The sequence below is a fragment of the Passer montanus genome, unplaced genomic scaffold (assembly GCF_014805655.1).
Source record: "Passer montanus isolate IOZ18808 unplaced genomic scaffold, ASM1480565v1 scaffold63, whole genome shotgun sequence".
NCBI lineage: Eukaryota > Metazoa > Chordata > Aves > Passeriformes > Passeridae > Passer > Passer montanus.
This window is the reverse complement of record NW_024371371.1, coordinates 287,799-303,421: the sequence shown is the minus strand read 5'-3', so window position 1 is coordinate 303,421 and position 15,623 is coordinate 287,799. Positions and strand designations below refer to the sequence as shown.

General features: G+C 53.8%; 2 protein-coding genes across 2 annotated transcripts; one reads left to right on the top strand and one right to left on the bottom strand.

Annotated features, from left to right (window-relative positions):
* Positions 1-1,670: 1,670 nt before the first annotated feature.
* On the top strand, positions 1,671-6,121 carry LOC120511185 (galactose-3-O-sulfotransferase 2-like). Its single transcript, XM_039727922.1, has 4 exons — positions 1,671-1,699; positions 2,909-3,019; positions 3,675-4,593; positions 5,248-6,121. The coding sequence occupies exons 1-4, from the start codon at positions 1,671-1,673 to the stop codon at positions 6,094-6,096; spliced, it is 1,908 nt and encodes a 635-aa protein (XP_039583856.1). The 3' UTR covers positions 6,097-6,121.
* A 2,201-nt stretch (positions 6,122-8,322) lies between these two features.
* Positions 8,323-15,560, bottom strand: LOC120511176 (aquaporin-12-like). The gene is made up of 3 exons (XM_039727897.1): positions 11,003-15,560; positions 10,097-10,213; positions 8,323-9,216 (listed from the first exon to the last, which is right to left on the bottom strand). Exons 1-3 carry the CDS (start codon positions 11,607-11,609, stop codon positions 9,035-9,037), a joined length of 906 nt encoding a protein of 301 aa, XP_039583831.1. The 5' UTR covers positions 11,610-15,560; the 3' UTR covers positions 8,323-9,034.
* Between the last annotated feature and the right edge of the window lie 63 nt (positions 15,561-15,623).

The following is a 15,623-nucleotide window of genomic DNA, read 5'->3' as shown; positions in this document are numbered from 1 at the left end:
GAGGTGACAGCACCCAGGCTCTGGTCTGAGGGGGCTCTTTAGCTGTAGCCTACCTGCAGATGGAGGCATCTCCAAAGACTCTGCAGGAGCTGGGTTCTCTCAGCCCAATCCGCCCTGCAGGGCTCCAAGTGCAGCCTCAACACCTTCCTGGTGCTCTGGTCTCAGGTGTTTAACTCTGCCCCAAGATGCACATCCCTGATCCCATCCCAGTGTGCACATGGAGAGCAGGCTGTGCAGGGGCTACCCACGGAGGGCAGCTGAGCCTTTTGAAGGTTTGTTGTTCAGGTACCTCTTGCCAACCTGCTCCAGCCTCCAAGACAAGGGCTGCTCATGCACCATGTGCCTTTTAATGGATGTTTTGCTGCCTTCAGTGCAACTTCTTGGCAATTTGAGCCACTTTCTCAGCACACCCTCCTTGATGTCCATGTATCCCACAGAGCCAGCCCAGAGGAGGAAGGAAAGGCTGTGGCTTTGTGCCAGCCTGGCCAGCCCCAGCACATGTCAGGCCAACACGTGTTGTGTGTTCTCAGCTGGGTGTTGCACCAACACACCAACCACCTCAAAAGAGCCACAGGACCCGGATCTTTCACAGATTCTCACAGGTTGAAAGTTTAGGACCTCTGTGGAAGCAAGGCCAGATACAGATAAGGGAGTGGCAGAGGGTGATGCCCCCAGCCCTGCCTGGGGGGAAGTGTTCCATTGTTCTGCCTTCATTACTGGGTGCTCCTGCAAGAGTTTGTGTGTATCACTAAATGTCACAGTGGTGCAGCTCTTCATTCCCTCATTGCTGTTTGTCTCACTATGGTCAGCCAGACAAAACGATGACCAGCCTTGCCTGGAGTGATGGGAGAGCTGGATTGAGTCTCCAACCAGATCCAGAGGAATCATTCTGAAGCATCTCCTTCCTCATTGCCTTCTCCCTCTGTGGTCTCTCTGATCTTCCACGAGTTATTTCAACACCAGCTATTCACACCAGCTCTGGGGTAGCCTCAGCTCTCTGCTTCAACCCTCCCTCTTTAACACCTCATGGCATTTTAAGCTCTGTTTAAGCATCTGGCATTTTTCTGCTCTGTCATTTGTCACATCTCATTTCTGATCTCATGAGGGTCTCCTTGTGTTACTGGCATGGCCAGGCAGTGACCCACACGTGCATTTGCCGCCTTCTGTTTCATCTGAGCTTGGCAGCCTGCTCCTCAAGTGGCAAAGAGCCTCCAGGTGGATACCTGCAGGTTGCCATGGGGACTGGGGATGCTGTGATGGGCAGTAATCACGTGCAGTAATGACACCTTCTGAACCCTCAGTAGCACTGTCACGGCCTAAAACCTCCAGCCTTTCCAGTCCTGAGTACTGCAGACACTAAAATCCTCCTGGGAGGAGCTGGGAGTTTCAGCTCAGTGAAGGGACATTTTTGTGAGCAGGGCAGAACTGTGTCCCTGAGTATCCAACCACTGCAAGCAGTGCTGTCATTATCAAACCACTACTTAATCATGGCAGCTGATGATTTTCCTGGAACAAAGCCAGTTTCTCAGTAGCAAACCTAAATTCCTGACCTGTACCCGTGGGATGCACGTGACCCTTTCAGACAGCCCACGTTTGTGTCACTGCTGTCTCACCAAGAGAGCTCTGCTCCCACGTGTCACAGCACTGCCCAGAGCAGCAGGCAAAGCACCATGGAGGTGAGGAAGCTCTGGGACAGCAGGTGTGTGCAGTCCCTGTCCCACTGTCTTGGTCCAAAGCTGACCACTGCAGGAAGGCAGAAATGCCAATGAACCCAGGTTGGCCAGTGGAATGCGGCTTCCAAGCAGGCTCTGCCCAAATTTCTGCTGTCATTAATTCCTCCCATTTAGATCCTTGCTGCCTGTGACTCTCCCTGAGAGGGGAGAGCAGCCACTTGGGGCTGACTGGCTGGACTTCCCCCACAGCAGAGCCCAATCCCAAAGGGTTTAACCAGATCCTCAGGACAAATCATCTCCTGTAATGCAACAATGAGCTCCCTGGGGAAAACCCAGCAGAATAATGGAACCATTCAGGTTGCAAAAGCCCTCTAAGATCGTCGAGTCCAATCTTTCCCCCAACACTGCCAAGGCCACCACTAACCCATCATTCCAAGTGTCACATCTGCTGGGACTGGACAATCTTTCTGTGAAAAGAAAAATACAAACAAATCCTTTTTTCCAGGAAATTCAGCCCATCGACCATTCCACTGAAGATTAAAGCTACAATCAAGCTCCATCAGGGTTTGCAGCAAGCCCTACAAAGAGAAGGAGCCCTGTGGCAGCATTTCCATGGCCTTAACATCACCATACACAACCCAAAGCCTGACAGCAGAATTCTGATGGCCTGAAGAAATCACACTGCTGTTGCAGACACGGCTAAAATCAGACTAAAATCCAAGCACTGCTGGGGCCCTCATGGTGGCATCACATCTGCAGCCACAGCTGGAGCCTGTGCAGATGGCAGTCCAGCAGCAGAGAGTGGGGAGAGCAGGGGAAAAAAGAGTTTCATTGTCCATGTTGATAAAGACAAGATCCTGATCCTTCCTGGCATGGCAGGACAGGGAACACACAGGCAGTGCCCTGTTCCTGCTGCCTGGGGGGAGCTCAGGCTGCTCCAGGAAGGCGTCCCTGAGCAGACAAGGGATTCCGTGGTTATCACTGTTTGCTTTTCAGCACAATGCCTGTGGCCCATCTGGAAATTTCCATGAGGCTGCAGTGCTGGGGCACAGCCTTGGAGGTTCCCCAGTTATCGCTGCCTCTGCATCATTTCCGCCCCTGAAAACGTGACCTTACCTTAAATAAAGATAAAAATAAAAAAGCCTCAAGGCGCCATTCCCGCCTGCCTCACACACACAGCACTGGTCTTGGTTCTTCCTCCCCACAAATGGGCTCAAATGTCTGTTTCCTTGCAGGAAGCTGAGTGCAATCTACAGGTGCCAGCCAGGTCGGCTCTGGATCTCCTTCAGCCTCCTCGTCCTCCTCCTGGTCACACTTCAGGTTGTGGAGAAGCTGCAGCCTCCTGGGTAGGTCCTGAGCAGAATTATACACCTGCACCTCATTCTCCAGCCTTCTGCTGGCCACTGAGGTGGGCCCTCCTGAAAACCACCCAGCAGGGTCTTCCTTAGGCAGGGAGGAAAATCCAGGTGAGAGAGGGCCCTCTGGGGGTCCCACATCTCACCCCTGTGCCCTGGCCAGAGCTGAGCCCACCCTGGGGTCAGACAAGGCTGCTTGGGGCTTTGTCCTGGCTCACATCAAACCCTACAGCCCTTGAGCCCAGTCCTCCCAGGCTGGGGTTATTTGCAATCATTCCTCCAGCTTCTCCAGACCACCAGCTCTTCTCTCTCCTTGCCTCCTGTTGCTCTGCCCCTTCCACTTTCCTGTCATGCTCCAGCAAGACAGAGACACTGCCACATCGCTGCTGACCTGTCCTTCTCCTCCTCATAGAATCACTAAGGTTGTAAAGCACCTCCAAGATGATCAAGCCCAAGTTCTTACACCCACCCCCACCCCTCAGGGCAGCAGTGAAGCCCATCAGCACTGCCACCCACCCCACGCAAAGGAGGGAATGTGTTTTGGGGTGACTTTGGGGGGTCAGGGGGTTCATTGGGCTGCAGAGGAGCTGCCTCTGCATTGTCCTCCCACCTCCTGCAGCTGAGCATTGTGTTCTCCCCATCACAGGAGCTGTCAGTGTGAGCTGGAGCGTGGCCTGCAGCAGACCACGGGCCATGAGCTCAGCTCTGCCCTCCACAGCCCCGACCTGCTGTGGGAGGATGACTCCCCTCAGGGGCACAGGGAAGCTGAGCCAGCCCCTGCTTCAACTGAGGATGTTTTTGGGATGCATCTGTACCTCAGGCAGGAGACCCCCCTGGGAAGCAGCCAAGAGGAGCGCTGGATGCAGCAGCCTGGGGAGAGCAGCGAGAAGGTGAGAACCTCTCTGTCACCCACGGAGCTGAAACCCCAGCTTCCCAGCCTGGAAAAAGCAGCCAGAGAAAGTCCTTCTCCAAGCCCTCCCGGGAGGGTTGCAGCAGATTTGGCAGAAGCTGTCACCAGCAAGTTCATCATCTTTGCAAACAGGCTGAGCACAGGGGAGCAGAGGGGAATGTCCCCCCCTGGAATGGTGCAGGTGGAGGTACAGAGCCAGACTCAGCCTCGACCTGTGGGTTCTCCCCAGCCTGAGTGGGGCATCTCATTCACACAGCCCATCCCAAACTCAGCTCAACCTCTGCAGGCAGAAGATTCTTACAAAACAGACCTGGAGACAGGATTTCTCCCAAGCTGGACAGAAGCCTTTGAGGTCAAGGAGGTAATAGCTGGAGAAGGTCAGCAGGCCAGAGGAGTCACCTCTCAAGGGAAGACATGCAAGCCCAAGACTGACATTGTTTTCCTGAAAGTCCACAAGAGCGCCAGCAGCACCGTCATGAACATCCTGTTCCGCTTCGGGGAGACACACAACCTCACCTTCGCCTTCCCCCAGGGAGGGGGCTTCCAGCTCTACTACCCCCACCACTTCCTGGCCAGGTTCGTGCAGGGCTTCTCCCCTCTGAGCCCCCGGCGCTTCAACATCCTCTGCCACCACATGCGGTTCCTGCAGCCGGAGGTACGGGCAAAGCTGCCACCCTTCGGGGGCATGGGCAGGGAATGGTGAGAGGGGCTCATGGGGCACAGGGAGGGGAAGCTGTCAAGCAAATAAACTGCAGAAAGGAACTAAAGAGAGTCAGGATTGCCCACGGGTATCTGGCATGTTGCTGGCACCTCCTGAGAGATTCCGTGAGCAGGTTTGATGTGCTGTGAGCCGTGGCAAAGTGGGAGACAGCATTTGTTGCAGCCAGCAACTCTCATCTCTTTCTTGTCTGGTGGGCGCTGGGACATGTCCTGCTCCCTGGACAGGCCCAGAGGGGACCAGCTGCAAGAGGAGAACAACCAAAGTGTGTCAACTCAGGTCAGCCGTGCCCAGCATCCACCCCTCTGGGTGCCACCTGAGGGCAGGTGGACATGGGGAGAGGGAAGGAGATGGGCAGTATCTCCATCCCAGCCCGGCCACACAGCTGTGACACTGTGGGGAGCTGGTCTCACTGCTCTCCCCGTGTGACTCTCCTGGAGCTCCCCACAGCTCCTTTGATGGGCTGCACCCTGAAATCCTCCCCAGCACCCCACCTCCAGCCCCAGCAGCTGCCTCTGCTCACCAGCACTGTGGGCGAGCAGACCCCTTCTCCCTGCCCCACCTTCAAACCCTCCTTTTGCTCCCCCGCAGGTGCAGAAAGTGGTGCCCAGCTCTGCCGTGTACTTCTCCATCCTGAGGAACCCCGTGCAGCTGATGGAGTCCTCCTTCGTGTACTACAAGGGCGCGTCGGCCTTCTCGCGCGTCCGCAGCCTGCAGGAGTTCCTCAGCCAGCCCTGGCGCTACTACGACCCCACCAGCGGCGACCGCCACTACGCCAGGAACCTCATGACTTTCGACTTCGGCTTCAACCCCGACGGAGACGTGTCCCCCGAGCGGGTGCAGCTCATGCTGAGGGCCATCGAGGCGTCCTTCGACTTCCTGCTCATCTCCGAGTACTTCGACGAGTCCATGGTGCTGCTGAAGGAGATGCTGTGCTGGGACCTGGACAGCGTCGTCTCCTTCCCACTCAACATCAGGGACAGCAGCACCAAGTCCCCGCTCGCGGACTCCGTGGTGGAGAAGCTGAAGGCCTGGAACAGGCTGGACTGGGAAATCTACACGCACTTTAACAGGACTTTTTGGGAAAGGATCGACCGCCACATCGGCCGGGAGCGCCTGGGGCGGGAGGTGCGGGCGCTGCGGCGGCGGCAGGCGGAGCTGGCCCGGGCCTGCCTGCAGGGCACGGGCAGCGTGGCCCCCAAGGACATCAAGGACTCTTCCCTGCGGCCGCTGCAGCACGGCGGGGCCAGGATCCTGGGCTACAACCTCAAGCAGGGCTTGCCTCAGGAGCTGGAGCGGACCTGCCGGCGGCTGGTGACGCCGGAGCTGCAGTACAGCAGCCTCCTGTACAAGAAGCAGTTCCCGCCGCCGCCCCCCGAGAGCCCCCGGCCCGCTGCCTCCCGGGCCCCGCCGCGCCGGCTGCGGGCCGCCCGAAACTGAGCCCTCCTGCCTCGGAATCCTCCTCCATCTGCTGAGGGCAGCGAGGCCCGGCCATGCTGGGGGCTGGGGGTGCTGCCCGGGCATCTCTGTCCCTGCCCCGCTCTGCTCCTCTGCCCCTCAGGAACCTCTGCCCCTCAGGAGCCCCTGCCCCTCAGGAACTCCTGCCCCTCAGGAACTCCTGCCCCTCAGGAGCCCCTGCCCCTCAGGAACTCCTGCCCCTCAAGAGCCTCCGCTCCTGTCCCTGCACAAGCTCCGGGCAGCACAGCGGGTCCCAGGGGCTGGACAGGACTTTGGAATTCCAGGAGGAATTCCCCCCAGAGAGCAGCTGGAGCCGCAGGACAGCACCGGCTCCAGCAGCGAGGAGCAGGTCCAGGAGGGCAGCACAAATATCAGCCTGCAACCTGCGAGAGAACAGGGCCAAGCTGTAAGAGCTGTGGGTTTGAGTTACAGCGTGGGAACGAGTCTGTCCGTCTGTCTGTCTGTGCAGCTGCACCTCGCCCCTGCTCCGTTGATGTTGCCATGCTGGAAAAGCAGCGCCTTAATTAAAAATAACAACGGTCACTGTCACTCCTTAAATTCCTGCTAATTACATCAGTCTGCCCCAGTAGGCGACCTCCCCAAAAGCCCCAGAAGCACACCCCAAATATCTGAAGATGTCCTAATATGTCCTGAAAAGTGGGGGAAAAAAAACCAAAAATGCCCCAAAATAAAACAAAAAAAACCCCAACCAATGAAAAAAACAACCAATCCCCCACCCCTCCAAAAAAACCAGAACCAATCAAAAAAAAAAAAAAACTACGAAAAAAGCCCCCCAAAACAAACAACCAAAAAAAACCCACAAAAAAACAACCAACCAAAAAAACCTACCAAAAAACCCAAACAAAACAAAACAAAAAAGCTACTACCAAAAAACCCCAAACAAACAAAAAAACCCCAAACAAACAAACAAAAAAAACCCACCAAAAAAAACCCACCCAAAAAACAAACAACAACAACAACAACAAAAAAAAAAACACAACAGAAAAAAGGGAGCCCCCAGCATTATTTTGTGCTGACTCTGTGGTTACAGGTTGCCTTTGGATGCTGAATTTATAGGATCAGCATCCTGTTCTGCAGTGTCAGACTCAAGTTCCACCCCTGTGCGACAGGGAGACATCTCAGGAACCTCTCTGCAGCCAGACACCCCAACCCACCACTCTGAGCTGCCAGAGGAATATCCTGTGCCCTGGGAAAGATCCCACAGGAATGGTTTTTGGAGGGCAGCTCAGCCTGACTTTTCTCACCCTGCATTTCTCCTTGAATCAAAAGCAGAGCCAGCAAATCGGCTGGGATAAACAGAGGCCCCATCTCTGGCTTTTCAGCACGATTTCCAAACGAAAAAAGGTTCTGAAAAAAACGTCCAGGGAGATCTGAGCATCCCAGGGTGTCCCTGGGGCAGGTGCAGAGTCTCAAAGGTTTCATCTCCCACCCAAAGGTCTCCTGCTCAGTTTAACCAGAAAAAAGCCAGACTGTGCTCCCAGTGCCCTTCCTGGGGCAGTGCCAAGCATCCAGCCAGGCACAAGGAGAGGGCACCATTTGGGGATTTTGCTCCATGGCTTTGGGGTTCCATGGAGTTTCACCTCTGGGGCACACCCGTGTATGGCTGTGTCCATCCCTTCCCTCGTTTCTCCTGCTGGGATGTGGGGTGGGCTCATGGCGTCAGAGGTCTGGGGGTCCTGCAGGTGCCTCCAGAGGGCAATCCCAGAGGAAATCAATGGGATGGGCAGCCCAGAGGCCATGCAGCATCCTGGGGTTGTCTCCCCATGGACACAGCAGAGTGGACGGAGGAGCAGGGCGGGACACTGGGTACCAAACCTGCACCCGACACCTCCACTCCAGGTTTCCATTGGGTGCCACTTGCTTATTCCCTGTTTGCACCTCAGGAAATAGGAGCAGGTCATTCCTGTCAGGAATCTGAGCCAGGGCAGAGATGCTGGAACAGCCAGAGCATCACAATCTCCCTGTGCTGTCCCCCAGGGTGCAGCTCCCATGGGGTGCCCTGGCCCCAGCACAGCCTGGGGGGGAGGATCCCCATTTCCAGGAGGTGTTTCCCCCTTTCCAGAGCAGGGCAGAGGTGGCTTGGGCATCACAGTGACTCCCATTTTCAGGGATGTCTCCCAGCAGGGCTCCCAGGAATGACATCACTCACCCAAATGCCAACCACGGCTTTTTTTTTTTTTTTTTCCCCACAAACTGTAATTTTATGGTTAGGAGTATTTCACATAGTCATGGAGCAGAGCCCAGGGATGCACAGCAGCTGCCTGGGTCTCTTTTTTTTTTCTTTGTACACCATCTCTTGATGCTTTACAGCACCCAAACCCAGGCTAAGCACATCCCCAGAGAAGCAGCTTCTCCCGTGGCCAGTGAATTCTCTTGCCTTGGAGCACTTTTAATTCCTCTCCAAGACTTGCCAGGTTCAGCCTGTGCATTTCAAGGACTTCAGGCCAAGTTTAACTCAAACCCCACCAATTTTTAACAAGTTTCCATTCGTAACTGAAAAGATCAAAGCCCATGCCGTGCCCAAGGCAGTTACTGGCTTATCCTTGGTTTTTAGGGCTGCAAGAGACCCAGTGGGGTTATTGCAGGCATTGCACGATGCAATAACCCCGGGTTGCTCAAGCCTGCCCGTGGAACGGTCCCAGCTCTCTGTAATTCCTGGCAGTACAAGACAACCAGCAATTTATGCAAAAGTGTTCCGTGTTTTCTCTCTGAGGCAGCAGTGTGGGCTTGAAACAGTTCGAACTCTCCAGGGAGGCTTTTGAAGCAATTCCCAAAGGAGCTCAGGGGCTCGGGCATCCCGCGAGGATTCCTTTGTGATGCTTTAAGGACTGAACGAGCTGCAAAATCCTGCACACCGGGAAACCCTTTCCCAGGAAAAGGGCTGCCAGGACCCCTGGGCTCAGGCACGGGGCTCCGACTTGCTCTTCCCTCCTTTCTTCTTCTTCTGTGGTTTGTCACCCTCCACCTGCGCTGTCACCTTTGCCTTGGGCACCTTGTACTTGCTCTTCTGGCTGTAGAGGAGGTTTTTCTGGAAGAGGCGTGGGATGTTGCCCTGGAACAGCAGGAGGGCAGCGAGCATCCCTGGAATGAGAGCACAGACCCCTTCCGAGTGCTGTGTGGAGCATCTCCACCCTCCCCACAGCTCAGCAGCTGGTTTGGCTCCTTGTCACAACCCTCACCGTGACCAAAAGGCAGCTCAGCACCGCTGAAATCCCCACTGAGAGCTGAGGGACCCTTGCTGTACCGCTTTAAGGAGAATTTACCACTCTGTCCTTAAATTAACAAATACTTGTTTTGACCACCCCAGTTCTCTGGCAGAGAAGGGGATGTGCTAGTTCTCTAGCAGAGAGTAATTAAGGTTGGAAAAGTCCTCTGAGCCCATCGAGCCCAGCCATTCCCTCAGTGTTGCCAAGGTCACCCTTGGTCATGACCCAAGGGCCACATCCAGGTTTTTAAATCCCTGCAGGGATGGCATCTGCACCACTGCCTTCAGCAGGGTGCCAGTGCCTGACCACCCTTCAGGGAAGAAATTTTCTCAATACCCAACCTAAACTTCCCCTGGGGCAACTCGAGGCCGTTTCCTCTTGTCCCATCAGAGTTACCTGGTGGCAGAGCCCGACCCTCACCTGGCTCCACTCTCAGCTCACATCCAGCTCACCATGACCACGCCGGAGCTGGGGACAGCCTCAAAGCGTAGCTCAGCCTGCCACTGCCCTGAAACACCTTTGCTAAACCTCCCCCAGACTCTTGCTTCAGGGAGGTGTCTGCCCTTGTACCACGCAGAAGTTGGATTTTTAAAAATTGGATAGCAAAGAGATGACCCCAGAGTCAAGGAGGCAGGATGAAAAGTGACACTTGCCACTGGCACCCCCAAGTTCAGCCCTTTGCCAGAACAGTCCACGTTACACTCAGCACTTCTGCCTTGCCCTGTGCCAGCTCCTGCCCCCTGGGAAGGTCTCACCTGCGAGGGGCCCCAGCCAGTACACCTGGATGTAGTCCCAGAAGCTGCTCCCCGAGCAGTGGAAGGTGGTGGCTGTGGCCAGGGCAGGGTTGAAGAAGGCCCCCGTGTACGGTCCGGCTGTGTGGGAAGAGAAACATGGCCAACAGTCCCACTGCATCCTCTGGAACACTGACAGAGGGCTGAGACCCCTCCTGCCTGCCTTCTCGGGTAGGGGAAATCCCACCCTGGTCACCCCGAGCTTTGTGGGAAGCAGGAAAGCTCAGTGCAGGACTGAGGGATTGCAGCAGGGGAGGTTCCAGGGAGGTGATCCCAGTCTTGAGCTATGGCTGTGAGACAAATTCACCTGGAGCCCAAACTGCCATCTCTTGAGGACTCCCCATGTGTGGAGACACAAGGCTTGACTCCATTTCAGAAGGCTGATTTATTATCTTAAGATATATATTATATTAAAATACATTAAAACTATACTAAAAGAACAGAGAGAAAAAGATCATCGGAAGGCTTGAAAGAACAAGAAGAATAGAATGCATAACAAAATCTTGTGACTCTCAGAGTCTGATGCAGCTGCATCTGTGATTGGCTCTTAATTAGAAACAACTAACAGCACCAGTCACAGAGGCACCTGTTGCATTCCTTAGCAGCAGATAGTTATTGTTTACATTTCTGTCCTGGGGCTCCCAGCTCCTCAGGAAGGAAAAATCCTAGCAAAAAAAATATCATAGCTACAGTCATCTTCATCCCAAAATGAACACTCCCCAACGGAACAGAAAACAAGCACCTTAGTAGTCATTACCTTGTTAACCCCTACCTCTCCAGTCCTGGAAGATGAAAAACGGGGCTATTCCACCCCCACAAATGAGGCACTTTTCCAAATAACTGGGGAGAAGAAACACCAGCACTGCTCACCTGCATAGGTCAGGAAGGTGACAGTGGCTGCCAGCGCAGGGACCCGGTACAGGGGGTGACTCTGTCGCACCTTGAGGAGAACAAGGTGGAACAGGAAGGAGCAGGAGCCCTCCAGGAAGGCAGCGTGGGGCAGGGAGGCGCGGATGGAGGAGCTGCACTCGGGCGCGATCAGGCTCTGGATGAAGTGCAGCTGGCTCAGCTCCCAGGACCAGTAGAGCCGGGTGAGAGCCCAGCCTGCCCCTGCACCCCCACCCTGGGCCAGCAGCTTGGCTGCTGTGGCTGCCAGGCTGGACTCCAGGAGCAGGAACTCCTGCAGGGACACGGTCGGGTTGGCGGATGCTCCGTCCAAAGAGGCGCCATGGACAGCGGAGAGGAGGAAGAGGAGGGTCAGGAGCACGTCCAGGCCAAAGCCACCACCCCAGGGGCCGATGTCCATCAGCATCCTCAGCTCCAGGCAGCTCGTGCACAGCTGGAAGGAGCCAGCAAATTCCCTGGCAAGGCAGCCATGCGTCCCAGGGGACAGAAGCCTCTTGGAAAGCCACCTGAGCACCTGGCACAGCCCAAAAACCAGGAAGAAAAAAGCAATGGAGACATTCAAGCCATCCATAGCGAAGGCTGTGCTGGGGGCAGAGTCTGGGAAGGAGCAGAGGAAGCTCCTGCACCTCCTCTTTTATAAAGCCAAGCAAAAGCAAACGTGGCACAGCCCGACAGGCCTGGGAAAGGCCACACGTGTGGCCCCCGCGGGGCAATGCCAGGGCCACAGGGAGCTGCTGGACTCACAGCAGCTGGAGCTGCCACCAAGTTGTTGTCCCAGCAAATCCTGGTGTTATCTCCACCAGGCACTGAGCCCCCAGCCCTGGCACTCACACCTGAGAGCCCACAGCAGCTCCCCAGAGCAGACAGCTCTTCCAGAAGGAACAAAAAACTTCATTTTCTTTCTGCTTGGCTCCAACGCCTGTGGCTGCCCCAACCCTGGAAGTGTCCAAGGCCAGGTTGGACAGGGCTTGGAGCAACCTGGGCTAGTGGCAGGTGACCCTGCCCATGGAATGGATGGAAAGAAATAGGTTTAAGGCCCCTTCCAACCCAAACCATTCTGGGATTCCACGGTAAACAACACATGATGTGTCTTCTGGGTCATTTCCCTGATCTGCAGCAGAAGTGCCACCACACACTGCAGAACCAACCATAAAATACCTAACATCACAATCCAACTCAATTCTTTCCACCTCCCCTCCCTCCTCCTGCATTTCCCAGGAGAAACCAGTAGAGTTTCCTCTTTAGAAACAAAACCTCACAAGGACCCAGCAACACAGCTTGAATCCAGTCCCTGAAAGAGAACCACCAGATCACAGGACACAGACTGCAAAACTGGGAAAAGAAATTCCAACATCTTTTCCTTCCCCCAGAAATGGATTTTGCCCTTCTCAAGCATTGTAAGAGCTAGGCCTTAGGAAATAAACATTCCAAGGTTTAAAAACTATTTCCCACCCATTGCTTAAAATTCTGCCCATGGCACAGTTGTGGGATGTTTAACCCAGGGTGGAGAGAGGAACTGGGAGCTGCTGATTCCAAGGATAACTATGGGATTAAACAAGGGCAGGGGCTCATTCCCTCATTTGTGTTAGTGCTGACAGGAGACTCCATGCAGCTTTGCAGGGCTGCTCTTCTAGGAACAAAACTAAATAAAAATTCCAATATTCCCACCAAAAACCCCTTTCTGTAGCTGGAAAGTCAGTGTCCTTCTAAACCAAACATGCTTTCAGGGCTTAAAATGCAGATATTTAAGTTTAGCCACTGGACAGGAACAAGTTGGCACTTCCAGATTTCAGCAAAATAAACGTTCCCCCAAAAACACTGAAGGGTCACAAGAGCTGAGCAGACCCACCCTGGCTCCCTTGTTTTTCCCCTCAAAGAGGCAACAGCTACAGAGGAAAAAAAAAAAAAAGAGAAAAAAAAAAGAGTTATAAGGTTATTAGGTTATTTAAGGGAAGTTTCACTGGGCAGAGGGTGGATTAGAGCTTTCCAGGAGCAGACACATGTCCCCAGCTGCTGTGACAACGCAGCAGGAACCTGGGGCAGGTTTCCCTTCATGGTCAGGCAGGAAAAAGGCTCCAGGGGATCCAAGAGTTAATTGTGCTTTGTGAAAGAACCCAAATCCTTAGAACAAGCATTCACCGAGAGTTAAAAAATAACAAAGATAGGTCATCCTTGGCTCCAAAAACCTCAAGGAATCCCAGAAGAATCTGTCCTGAGGAAGGCCAGCCCTGCACATGGTGAGGACACATCTCCCCTCCAGACCATTCTGAGGAGCTGCCCTGAGTCCTGCCAGTATCCTCATTGTTGATCCACAGCTGTACCAAGCTGGATTCACTGCCCACGAGCCCTCCAGGGAACACCAGAACGTGGACCCCGTGCATTGAGGCACATCCAGGCCTTGAACACAGCCTGTCTGCTCTGCCCTCCTCTGCACTGACTCAACACAGCTCCAAAGCAGAAGTCTGGGAGCCCTGAAAGAGAATGAGCAACTCCTGACTTCCCACTGGGAAAATCCCATTAGAAAACCCAAACCACTGGTCCCTATGGGCTGTTTTAACACTCAGGTCAACGGGGATTTGAAATCTTGATGGATTTGACTTGACAATCCTAAAGGTCTTTTCCAAACTCACTAATTCTGTGATTTGAAGTGATGATGTGCTGGAGGACATTCCCACTGCACACACCAGCTGGGAAAAGCAAGACAAGCTGTGTTGGTGCTGCCCTGCTCCCTCCTAACAGGCTGCAAGTAGAAAAGTCACAAAGTTATTGCTCTCACTTGGTGGTATTCCCTCCCTCAAGGAAAAGAAATCTGTCCTTAGGCTGGATTCAAAGCAGGGCAAGCAGCTCTTAGAGAACTTGCTTCCTCCACACATCTGGAGAGCAACAGCCAGAGCTTGGCTGAGCTCAGCAAACTTTCATGTTGCTTTCTCACGTGACTGAGGACAGCTGTTTTTATTAAAAATAATCCTGAGAGCAAAATGCAAGTTATATTTAAAAAGGGGAAAAATGCAGCTGTACAAATCTGCTAGGAGCAGAGATCTATGGATAGCACAGTGCTCCAGCACAGGAACCTCTGGAACTGCACTGAAACCCAACAGTGCTCTTCAGGCACCACCATGAGAATGCTGCTAATGAGGATCCTCACTTTTCACCCACCCTGCTTTTAACCAGCATGCTCCTGGTGCAGTCCAAACAGTTGTGCTCAGCTCTGCAGTAACTCACTGCAGGTGAACAGCAGCCCTGAAAGGGAGGAACTGCTGCCCCCAAACTTACTGCCTGCAAGAACAATGTTTTAAATACACAATATCTTGAACAGGCTGATCTCAAAAAATGGGGGCTGCTCTTGGGTTTAGTCTCAGGCAGGTCCAAGTCTCAGGGTCAGTGCAAGGGATGAGCAAGTTCACACAAGACTTAGGAGGATTTACCAAGGACTTGAAACTTTCAGCCATGCAAGCCAAAATCAGCCAAAACCCTGCTCTCCTTCAAGTACCAAAGTCCCAACAGTCCTGAGTCCCACTAAGCACCTTCTCCTCCTGTCCACTTTTCCCCCAGAAATTAAATGCCAAATCACTTAAATGCAGTGTTAAAGAACACCAGTTTAAATGCACAAAGAGTGGATCATATAGGAAGACAAAGATACTACAACAAATTGGTAACCCTGAAGAGACAGGCTCTGAGCAAACCAACGTTCTCATGTCTGGGTGAAGCAGCTGCTGGAGATGAGTGGTTTCTTCATTTCCTTTTGTCAGTGTACCAGCAAAGCTTGTACAACATGCAAGAAAGGGGAAGAGCCCATTTCCCAGCAGCACAGGGGAACACAGGCCATGCCAAGTCCTCGCCATTCACAGCTGAGGCAGGAACTTCATCCAGAGCCAACTGACCCGGACTCAACCCCAAAGCAAATCGCTCCTTGTCCTTGGCTGGACTGGCAGGCAACATCCCACAGCCTTTTTGTAGGTCCAGTGGAAAACAGAAGTGGCTCTCTGCAGCCTTGGAGGCCAAGAGGAACCATGGATCCCATCCCAAGTCCTTGAAGAGCTGTCGGCAGCCGGTGCCCTCACTCCCATGGTCCAACACTGGTGATGGAGCAAATCCAGGAGCCAAATCTTCCAGCAGGCAGCAGGACAGCTCCATTCCCATGGATCCTGTGCCATAATGTTTATGAGCAGGACAGTGGATGGTGCCCAAGGTGCAACAAAGCAGAGCTCTTTGGAGCAGCTCCTGAATCATCACCACATCTCCAGAGGTCACGGGCCCATCAGTCCCACCCCAGCACTGGCCAACAGAGGGGGAAGGTGCAGCTGGGATGGACCAGGCTGGTATTTGCTCTGCTCCCTCCACATGGAGGGCGAGGGATCTCTTCCACAGTGGGTGACAAGGGTGTTTTGGAGCTGCTCTCCTCCCATCAGCGATCCAGAGTTTTTCTGGGAGGCACACAGCAAAGCTTGTGGGGATCCCAAGGCTGGTACTGACACTGATGAGTAATAAAACTTTAAAGAATAAGGCTGGTTTAGCATAAAATTATATCCACCATCATTAAAGCATTCATAAGAAGCTTAATTACAAATACATTCTGTTAATCTCA

Coding starts and splice junctions, on each gene's coding strand:
- LOC120511185 (XM_039727922.1), top strand. CDS start 1,671: ATGGAGGTGAGGAAGCTCTGGGACAGCAG. Junction 3,020..3,674: donor GAGAAGCTGCAGCCTCCTGG/GTAGGTCCTGAG, acceptor TCCCCATCACAG/GAGCTGTCAGTGTGAGCTGG. Junction 4,594..5,247: donor TGCGGTTCCTGCAGCCGGAG/GTACGGGCAAAG, acceptor GCTCCCCCGCAG/GTGCAGAAAGTGGTGCCCAG.
- LOC120511176 (XM_039727897.1), bottom strand. CDS start 11,609: ATGGATGGCTTGAATGTCTCCATTGCTTTTTTCTTCCTGGTTTTTGGG. Junction 10,214..11,002: donor CACCTTCCTGACCTATGCAG/GTGAGCAGTGCT, acceptor CTTCCCACACAG/CCGGACCGTACACGGGGGCC. Junction 9,217..10,096: donor CTGGCTGGGGCCCCTCGCAG/GTGAGACCTTCC, acceptor CTCTCATTCCAG/GGATGCTCGCTGCCCTCCTG.